Source organism: Danio rerio, chromosome 4, assembly GCF_052040795.2.
Source record: "Danio rerio strain M-AB ecotype USA chromosome 4, GRCz13ab, whole genome shotgun sequence".
NCBI lineage: Eukaryota > Metazoa > Chordata > Actinopteri > Cypriniformes > Danionidae > Danio > Danio rerio.
The window spans coordinates 48,927,221-48,938,149 of record NC_141024.2 but is presented as its reverse complement, the minus strand read 5'-3'; the positions used below and the strand labels follow the sequence as shown (position 1 = coordinate 48,938,149).

The following is a 10,929-nucleotide window of genomic DNA, read 5'->3' as shown; positions in this document are numbered from 1 at the left end:
TGGAGAGCAGTGAAGAATCAAGACACATTACAGTGGGGGATGGGAAGTTCAGCGGCTTTAATGCTATAATGATGTATTGGGAAAATAAGTTGAATTTAGCCATCATCATTTGTTTTGTTGCTGTTGCTTTATAGGACTATTGACTATTGAAGCTTATTTTTCAGTTTGGCTGCTGCATTTTGTAGTTCATGTTGATACACTTATGTTGAGGTACTTTGATATGAAACACATTTCAATTATTTTTTTTCCCAAGCCTGGTTAAAAGGTAATGCAAGAGTTGTGTGTTGTTTTTGTTGAAGCTTCTCAGAGTTGCTTGGTTGAAGTCTTTGTGTACTTGGTGAAGACTCAAACCACACTGATGTCTCACTACACACAACTACATTCACTTATATAATAGTTATGTGAGTCTTATACTATTATACTGTGATATATTATCATTCGTTAAAAGAAACAATTTCTGAACTTCAGATTGAGGTTTTATTTGTGTAAAGGTCAGTCAATACATTGACATGAGCTAATATTAGCAATGTTTTAGTTATTTATTTATCACTGAACTTGTTCTTTATGTGAGTTTAGAGTCCTTTATTTCTCTTAAAGCACATGCAGCTCATTACTGGTTTCTGTAAGACTGTCAACACACTCTTAACAGATCAATTATTTCTTCCAAAAGTCTCTATAGATTGTAACAATTAAAATGTAGCTTGTTTCTGTGCCAATTTTGTTTTCTTTTCTTCGTTTTTAGGTTGAAAAGAACATGTGTGAGCAGCTCAGCTCTCTCGAAAGCCTCTTATTCACCTGGTATGTAACAAAGATGTTTTTCGCTCTAATTATTCCTTGTGTTTGTGCATACACTGTTAGACCTTACCAGGCTTTTTTACAGTAGAACACTGGCAACACTGTTGCCAGCTACTCACTGTAAAAGTTTGGTTACAGTAAGTAACTGGCAACAGTGTTGCCAGTTAATTACTGAAATTGAACCATTACAGTGAGTGGCTGGCAACAGTGTTGCCAGTTGTTTACTGTAACCGAACTATTGCAGTGAGTAGCTGGCAACAGTGTTGCCAGTTAATTACTGTAATAGAGCAGTAGTGGTAACTAACTGGAAACTGTGTACAGTTAATTACTGTACTGTAGTGTTACAACTCACAGCATTATACTGCATACACAATAGTATGTCAAGGTGTTACTAAAATTAAGTAGTATTCTTACCTGTTATTAATTCTTTAAATTAATCAAGTTGTCAATTCTGAAAAAAATATTTTATTGTTTTGGCAGCAAACAAATATAAAACAGAAAATGTATAACAAAATTAAGAAATCAGCAGATATACATATCATCTTACATATTACTGAGAGCCACAGGTCTGCACAGCAAGGCTGCAGTCAAACTAACGTTAAAGCATGCAAAATTCTGTCATATGGCTCTGCGAAAAGGAGTGGGATTAAACAAAATATTTAGAGACTGAAAAAGCAAGCAACTGGTCCATAATTTTTGTTCAGAGAGGTCATGGTTTGATCTTTGATTAGTCTCAAGCAATCACATGATGTGATTTCACAGTTCAGAGTTCTCCAAGCTTGAACTTTCCAATGCTGCAAACTGTAAAATTTGTTGCATGAGCATTCATTCCAGGTTTGCAGCATTCACATGTGTATGAATGGAAGTCTATAGGGAGAAAAGTGCAGTGTGACCAGGACTTTAAGCTGTAGCTCTAATTATACACACCTGATAAAACTAATTAAGGCTCGTTAGAAATCTACAGGTAATGTTGAAGCAGGGTGGGAACTAAACTCTGCTGCCCTGCAGTTCTCCAGTAACTTGGAGTTTGACCCCCATGGTATATAGCAGGGGTGCTCAATCCTGTTCCTGGAGATCTACGTTCCTGCAGATTTCAGTTGCTACCCATATCAAACACACCTGCCTGTAATTATCAAGTGGTGTTCAGGTCCTAATTAATTGGTTTAGGTGTGTTTGATATGGATAGCAACTAAAATCTGCAGGAAGGTAGATCTCCAGGAACAGAATTAAGCACCCCTGGTATATAGCATACTTTTAAAGCAACTGCTAACATTTATCACAATCCCATATCCAATAAACACACACACACACACACACACACACACACACACACACACAAAGTGCTGCAGTGAAATGTGTTACTCTCTCCTCAATGCTGACAATGCAAAAAAAAAAAAAAAAAAAACTGAACAGCAAAAAACAAAAAATAATTATTTTAAATTTTAAAGTTTTAAATAATTAAAAGCTCTGTCAAATCTCAAAAAGTTTAAAATAATTATAAAAAATAAAAATAAAGTTGGCAACACCGAAAAACCAAAGGATCCAATCTTTTATTGTTATAATTATCTCATGACAACAAACTTTTTTATTGTTTCAAATATAAATTCATAGGTGGAAACACTGCTCTGAAAAATACTTAGCAACAAACTCACAACCTGGGACCGGACAGTGGACCTTTGTGAGTGGATGGCTATGTGTATCATGTTTTTGTGATTCCCTGTGATGATGTGCTCATGTTACCTTACTGAGATGAAGGAATTTAATTTTGGCTTAGTTGCCAGAAAGATACATACAACTGTTTGCATCTGTACATTATGGCAGTATGCAATATCCAATAAATACATATACTTAAACAAAAGTAATGTAAGAAGTTATATGAGGAGAGGCTAACTAGCTAACAATGTAGCTTACAAGTACACAGTTCAAGATAACAACAATATAACTTAAAACACAGCCTTATTTTATAAACCCTCAAAAACATTTGAACACATTTTACTTACTCATTTTAGATTCTTATCTAGAATTTTATTTAAAGCCTAAAACATATCAGACTCAACATCTGAATTGATAGACAGAGAATAGAGCACGCTCAGCAGTAAACAAATCAAACACCTGGCTCTCTTAAAGGGCCAGCATTTTCTGAAAACTCTTTCTAACACCTTTGTGTTTAGAATAAGACGGACAGCCTGTGGGAGTGTGTGGTGATGCCTAAATCATTGTTTTTTACAGTTATTTACTGCACAATCTACAGAGTAAGAGTGCAGTTATACTAATTAAACACACCTGATCAAACTAAATCTAAAGGTAGTGTGTTGAAGCAGGGCTGGAACTAAATTCTACTAGGCTGTGGCCTTCCAGGAGTTTGACACCCCTGTTACACAGCATATTTTCAAAGCAACTGCCTACATTTATCACAGTTATGCACATATCGTTTAATAAAAACAATAAAAATATACTATAATATAAACTTCATCCATAGAAAAAAATAAATAAATAAATAATCTGATTCTCATGTCGTTCCAAATCTGTAGTAATAATAAAAAACACAACAAATATCATGATTTATACATTTATTTACGAAAGCCTTTATACTGTTAATGGCACTTTTACTTGCCAGTTTTCCAGACAAATTCATTGAGTATCTGCAAAAATGTATGTGTGTGTTGTTTAAGATATATTTTTTTAAATAACACATTTTTACTAGTTATTTAGCAAAATACTAATATTCAGTTGAAAGTGCAATTTAAAATATTAACTATAGGTCAAACTAGGCAATTAAATTAGATTAATTATAGAAAAAGTAAAACAAAATTATAAAAATTATTGTGACAATTTCTTTGCTCTGTGTGAATATTTTTGCCTTTAAATGCATTTCGTCCATATCTTACGCTTACCTTTTAATAAGCTCTGTGGCATTGGTTGACTCCTGATACTCAATGTTAAAAACATAAAAGGAACCAAAGAAAACACAGAGATAAAATAAATATAAAATAGGAACATAAAGCATCAGAGTAGATGGGGCAGTAATGGTTGAACAGTAATTTACCATTTATTATCACAGTAAATATCTGTAATGGTACATAGAGTAAATTACTGTAATTTATTCTTTGCACTACAGAATTTCATACAAATCCTGCTCCTTTTACAGTAAAATACTGTTTCCTTTCATTACAGCTAAACACTGGCTATTTTACAGTTATTTACTGCATAATCTACAGTAAGGGTTAACAGTGTACATATGCATAGACATTCACAAAAGCATATATAAGATACTCTGTGACAAAACTTTTTCCTTTTAACACAGTAAAGCTATCACATACTGTCCTTTTTTTATCTATCAGGCATCTAAATATTTATAATCACAAAATAATTATATAACAAGTTAATTTATTGTATAGGCAGTGTATATAGAGTAATTCAATGACAAGAGTTCACTTTCATATCTACACAATGCAGAACTTTTAATGTGATTAACCTGCTCCACCTACACCAACTACAGCATTTCTCAGACTTCTGTTTCACTATGGTGTAATCACAGTGGTGAACATCACATACAACAACAACTGCACTTACTCCTGTAACTTGTTTGCAACAATGAATTTTAAATATCTGTGTCACATATTCATTTAATTAAATGGTTCATCATCATGTGCAGTCATCTTTATTAATAGCTGCCTAATAGGCCAGACCATTAACTGAATAGGATTGTTTTACATATATGAAACCTGTTAACAGGTATAGCTGTTCATGCCAATATCAACTTGATAGCCTAAAGCAAATTATATGAACAGGACCTGCCTTACATCTCTTAAGACAAATAATCAAAGTTGTCTATAACAATACATGCTTGATTGCCCAGATCATTACAATCGCTTTATCTGATTGGTGCCTTTTCACACATTTAAATATAACAACCATTTGTAAGCATAGTTCTTCACCAATATCAGTTTAATACCTCAAATAATTATACATGAAGGCATCACAGTGGTGCAGTGGGTAGCTGGTTCGAGCCTCAGATGGATCAGTTGGCATTTCTGTGTGGAGTTTGCATGTTCTCCCCGTGTTCGCATAAGTTTCTTCCGGATTCTCAGGTTTCCCCAAAGTCCATAGACATGCGGTGTGTGTGAATGAGTATGTATGCATGCTTCCCAGTAACGGGTTGCAGCTGGAAGGGCATCTGCTGTGTAAAGTATGTGCTGGATAGGTTAGCGGTTCATTCCACTATGGTGATAATTATTACTATGGTAATAACGGGACTGAGCCGTAAATGAATGGATATATGAGTAATATCATCACACAAGTAGCAGTGCTATCAGTTTTTGTATTTCTATTTGTTGTAATGGCCTGTTGTTATTGCAATAAAAAAATAAAAATAATTAAATGTGGCTGTATAATAGCAGTGGTGGAATGCGTGTGTTATAGTGTACACTAGGCACTCAAGAACGATTCTTCAGAATGCAAATGAAGACACTTTAGATGAAATCAGAGAGCTCCTTCATCTGTCAAGAGATGCTCAAAGTCCAGAAAAGGAACCAAGAACATTGTCAAAACCTGTGACGTGACTTCTGTGGTTCAATTGTAATCGAGTTCCAAGAACATTTTGTGTGCAAGAAAATGTGGAAAAAACCAGCCATGTCCAAAGTAGGAACTGTTGAACCATATAGTGGCTGTTTTTTGCCCATGTATTCTCTTTATTTGCATTCAGCAGAAGAAACTCAAAACAGATTTGGAACTAGTAGAGGATGAGTAAATGACAGAATTGTAATTTTTTTTGTGAACTACACCTTTAATGCTTCTGTAAGTAAAGGTAAATTAAATATTACCGAAGATTGCTAAAGAATGGCAGGAAACGTGTAACACAAATAAGAGACGACAATTCATGTGGAAAAAAATTAATTTACATAGGCCTATGAAGTTGTAGAAATAGAAAAGAAGAGGTCATAATTATGAGAATGAGATTTGTACTCAGATATTAAGAAGTAATGTGTTGTAGACATACAAGTCATCATAAAGTGGATTAAAAAAGTTAAGAAAATGTTTGGATTAAAGGTTTGTGTGTGAGAGAGAGCAGATATAGTGTAAAGTGAAAGCCATGGGAGTAATGAATTGATAAGTCATGACTGCAACAGAAAGTGTCAAAAAGCAAAAAAAAAAAAAAAAAAGACTTTTATTTTGGCGTGGCGCGTGACGTCATCAGGCGGCGCCGCTTCAGCGCTGTAGCTGCGTCCCAAATGGCACACTATACACTATGCACTCATGCACTATGTACTTATGCACTTACACACTCAACAGGATAGTATATGTATGTAGTGGCGTCCCAAATGGCACACTAATGTTTTTTTACTAAGCGGAAATTCAAACCGTTTCCCTGATGACGTTTGACGGTTGCCAAATCAGTGAAATAAACGACCGAATTATCAAATATTACCTGCCGTGAGTGTTGCCGCATTCACCATCGGGAGGCACTATAATCACTCTTGTAGAAGAATTTTGTTCTCACCATCCAAAATAAATAAAGTTATTCAACATGTGCGTCCGATAGCTCCGCCTCTTCCGCTACGTAAGCAAACCTGCGGTCGTTGAGTGCGTGAAGTGTCCATCATTACACACTTCATTTTAGCGGCTGAATGAGTGCATCATCCGGGTAATTAAAGTGCACTTATTACTTTTAGAGTTTTCAGTGTGAACACACTACTTACACTATTTATACTACAAAATGGCGTAGAATAGTGCATAAGTATGCGATTTGGGACGCAGCTTGTGATTCAACTGGACAAAGGTTTGTTTGAAAAGGTTTACACAGATATAAACCGATTTAATGTTAAAGTTATAAGTTTTTTTATATGGTGCTTAATTATATTCCTGCTGTTGGAAATATAATTTTAACCCTTTATACAACGTAGTACTATTTTATTCTCAGTAACTAATGGCTATTGTTTGAATAAAGTAACAGGAAAGTGTGTAATAAGTGTTTTAAAGAAACGTTTTGCCTGATTTCTTTTTGTTAATTACTCCCATATAAACAAAACATTGAAGCAAGTGTTGAAGAGAAGTTATTTTATTTCTGTTCATTGTTTTGTTTATTTTAAACAGGATAAAGTGTCCAAACACAGAGAAAAACTCCTACTGTAGGTCAACAAGGTATCTCCACACTGTTATAAAGATGGCGTTAATTAAAGAGGAGAATGAAGATGTGAAGATTGAAGAAACATTCACAGTCAAACAGGAAGATCTGCAGGAACAAACAGGTTGGTTTTCATTTTCAAAGATCAACTCAGTCATTTGATCCTCATTCAGATATATTTTAATAATAAGAATACAAAATTAAATCCATCTTGCAGCCCTGAGTGTGCTGCCTAGTTCTCCTAAATGCACATAAGCACTCATTGAAAGACAGAAATGAGTTTCTTTTGTCACTTGTTCTCATTACTTTTGTCATTCATTTAATGATTTATTAGTCTCCCATTTTCTCTACCTTCTTAAGGTTATCAGAATCAGAAAGAGCTTTATTGCTTTTCTTGTTCTCCTGCTGTTGGTAAAGTGTCCTTGAGCGCTAGCGCTATATACAATAAACAAAAACAGTCAATTAAAAAAAGTTTAACTGAGCTGACGATATTTGACCTACAGTGTTCTCATAGAAGATAACTGCTATTACTGTTATAGTGTTGACTTATTACTTTGTATTTGCATATGTTATGTTGATCACACGTCCAACTTCTTTATGGGTTTAAACTTGTTTCTAGTAGTTGTTTCTAGTTCTTACAGATAGAATCTGAGTTAGAATTACATCATTATTATAATAACTAATTATCAGGGCTATTGTGTTTAAACAGGGTTTCTGCTGGGCCTTAAAAAGTCTTAAATTTCAAAATCTACAATCACCAACAACCCATCTCAATAAAACTTTTCATTCAAAATGGTAAATTTAACTCTATTTTTCATAATTGTATAAATATTTACTTACAATAACATTTGTTTAAATGTGCTCCATTACTGCTGAGGACATCGACCTGGGGCCTGTTTCAGAAAGTAGGTTAAGTTAAAACTCAGAGTAGTTTAACCCTGAAATGAGAGAAACTCTGGGTTTTCCGTTTCAAAATGACAGGTTTGTTAAACTCGAGAAAGCAGGGTAAGTCAAGCCTGTTTCTGAAAGAGAGGTAACTTTAACTCAGAGTCAGTTACCGTGGTAACTTACTCTGTGAATCTAACCTGGTCCGGAGCAGGTTATATTCTCTAAACTCTGAGTTTCTGTTGGTCTCCTCCCCTTTTTTAAAGATGAAGCGGCATTTCTCGCATTAGTCTTACATTTCCACACACCTATTTTAGAGCTCATTTTGGAGATGTGCATAAAAAAGATTGATGGAAACGTCATGATTCACATAACTTTTGAAAATACGCATAATAAAACATGTGCATAACTGAGTAGGTTAAACTTTTATTTGATAAGATGCACATAAACTACGAAGTGCACTTAACAAATTACAGTATGTACATTAAAAAATGGTTTGTTAGAGATGATGATGAAAATGTGTGTGAAAGGACAAACCAGCAGACTGAGCACACTGCAGAACATATTTAATGCTGTTTTAGTCAATCTAAAATGCCTTAACTGTTTCAGTATTAGTGTATATTATTAATTACCTCCGAGCGTCTGGAGCGTGTCAAGATCTCCGCGTCTGGCTTCAAACGCCCCCACGTGTTCATTGTGTGTCAATTGTCTTCTGAGGCGCAAGTACATTAATTAAATAAAAAAATCATTGATGCAGCTTTTTCTACCGCAGTAATTCTGTTTTTACTGTTGATATTTGGCGCAAGTTAATCAGGAAGTGACGATTGTGTTCTCTTCGACTCTTTGGATAAAAACGCTGCTTTATTTTTAGGCGTTATTCCAGTTTTGCACAAATTTATGTAATAGCCTATATTTTGATGGAAACACAGCTATTGCCTACATTTTTGTCACACACAGAACAAAGTCACGTACGAGGCTTGTCCTTTTTTTTTCAGAAATAATTAGCTTAACCTTCGACATGCACTTGTACTAGATTAATGGGATTATTATTCTGTCTAAATTATTTTATTACTGCTTACCTTCTTAATGTTATATCAACCTCTATCACTTGATCAATAAAAAGACAGACACATAACAAGTGCACTGTTAAATCTATTAAAACTGATAAAAGTGTATAAAAGTTTAGAAAAAAAGTATAAACGTCACACATTACTTTACTTATTTTATTACACTTAAAATGTTTAAATACTTAAAATTAAAAATTACGCATTAACTTGGGCAGCTGTTTTCCCACGCTGTCTCTTCTTCACTGATGGTTGCTTCATTTTAAATATATACACTCATATTTGCTATAACTTTGCATGAGCACATCAAGTTCAGCTGGAGAAAGAAATGCAGAAATGCTCTCTTTTTTTAAGATGTTGCCATAGTAACTCGTAATATCTGCGCTCCATTGATAATGCCTTTTTATAGTCACGGTGCGCGCGCTTAACTCTGAGTTGGTCTACTCAAAGTTGATTGACCCAGCTCATATCAGCTATTCTGAAACCGAAAACTCAGAGTTTTTAATCTCTCGGTAAATCAACTCAGAGTTCAAGTTTAAACTCCGAGTTGTTTGAACCTCCTTACTGAAACAGGCCCCAGGACAGATTTTTGTGCATAGATTTTGTTTATTATAGGTTTTAAAATTTTTAAAATATGTTTGTTTTTTTAAAGAAAGTTTATATGGGGAAAAAGTGTATGGATATAAGTAAAGCTTGCTTGTTGCTACACGAAATTTAAAATCTTATGCTAAGAAATATCTAAAATACAATTTTTAAGAAATGTATTTATTATTGTATAATTAAATTAATTAAATTATGATATTTTTTTGATCGGGCATTAAAAATCTTTTCCATCTGGGCCATTTAAAAAATTCCTTAGCCTTTAGCCCTTTATGAGTCTAAAATGTCGGTCATAATAACCTGCAGAAACCCTGGTTTAAAGTATGTCAAAAAACGTGGATGCCCCTAATTTGAAATATGCTGAATGAAATGGACACTAAAGTAATTAATTATTATAAAACATTGTACAGTAATCTAAACTATATGATGTTGCTGTGGGACAACATGAGGCAAAATAAACAAATTATAGTGGAACAATAATGTTTAGCATTGCACTGACTACAACTGGCCAACAAACTAGTCTAAAAAGGACTTTTTCTGCTTAAGAAATGGATTACAGCATGCTGATGAAATACAAACATCTGAGTGTAAAGTTCTTCAGTATTGACCATATTCTTCATGTACCAGCAGGCAGCGCTATTGGAATCTTTTTGCTTGAGACTTTAAAAAAAAATTTAGATCCTAAAATCAGTGTTATGCTGCTTGGACATGTGACGATAACAGTTTACAAGGTATACCGCTGTCAAGGTTTTAAAATTGCCAAAATGTTCTGGTGTACCTTTCCTACGATATATGTAAGTTTTTTTTATTTTTTTATACGTTTTGTTTTAAGTTTCTCCAGCAGAAAAGATATCCAAAGATGCTGTTTTAAATCGTAAAGAAATCTGTGTTTATGAAATACATGCATACAGTGTGTGACTTGTCTGAAGAGCGAGGAGGGATCCGGGGGTGAGAAGGGTGCACAACTTATTTGAGGACCGTTAGGGAGACGCGTGATTTTCACTCGTTTGCAGGCATTATGAGTCACGCAAATGCATAGAGACTCTTGGAATTTCTTGGAGACTTGGGATGTCTGAATATCACATTTAACAACTATAGTGAGATGCGATTCAGTGGTACACCGTTGATAAACTGTCCAACGTCCACTGCTCTCTGCCTGAAGCTAAGAGGAGCATATTAAATGAGTGGATCATTTTCATTCTAAAATGGCAGTTTAACTCTAAGACCTATTAATCTAAATGGAGCGTGAGTGTCTATTTTTTGCGGGCGCGTTTGCGACGAGGGCGGGGCGGAGGATCGACGATGCCGGCTCAGCACTGTGTTGTCTATTGGCCATCGGCGATGGACGATGGCATCGTCTATCGGCCCAACCCTAATCCATACCATACCATTCGGCTAACTTCCGGAGAGGTAGAGTAACCAATAGCGTTAGAGATAACAAGTAAACCAAGTCCCGCCCCA

The 10,929-nt window shown here is 34.7% G+C and overlaps 1 protein-coding gene across 1 annotated transcript in view; it reads left to right on the top strand.

Moving 5' to 3' along the window:
- The window catches only part of LOC141381653 (uncharacterized), a 44,369-nt gene that overhangs the window by 28,131 nt on the left and 5,309 nt on the right, over positions 1 to 10,929 (top strand). Inside the window, exons 2-3 of the mRNA XM_087248634.1 lie at positions 743 to 798; positions 6,889 to 7,043. Coding sequence (XP_087104760.1) covers positions 743 to 798; positions 6,889 to 7,043 — 211 coding nt within the window. The remainder of the gene's footprint in view (positions 1 to 742; positions 799 to 6,888; positions 7,044 to 10,929) is intronic.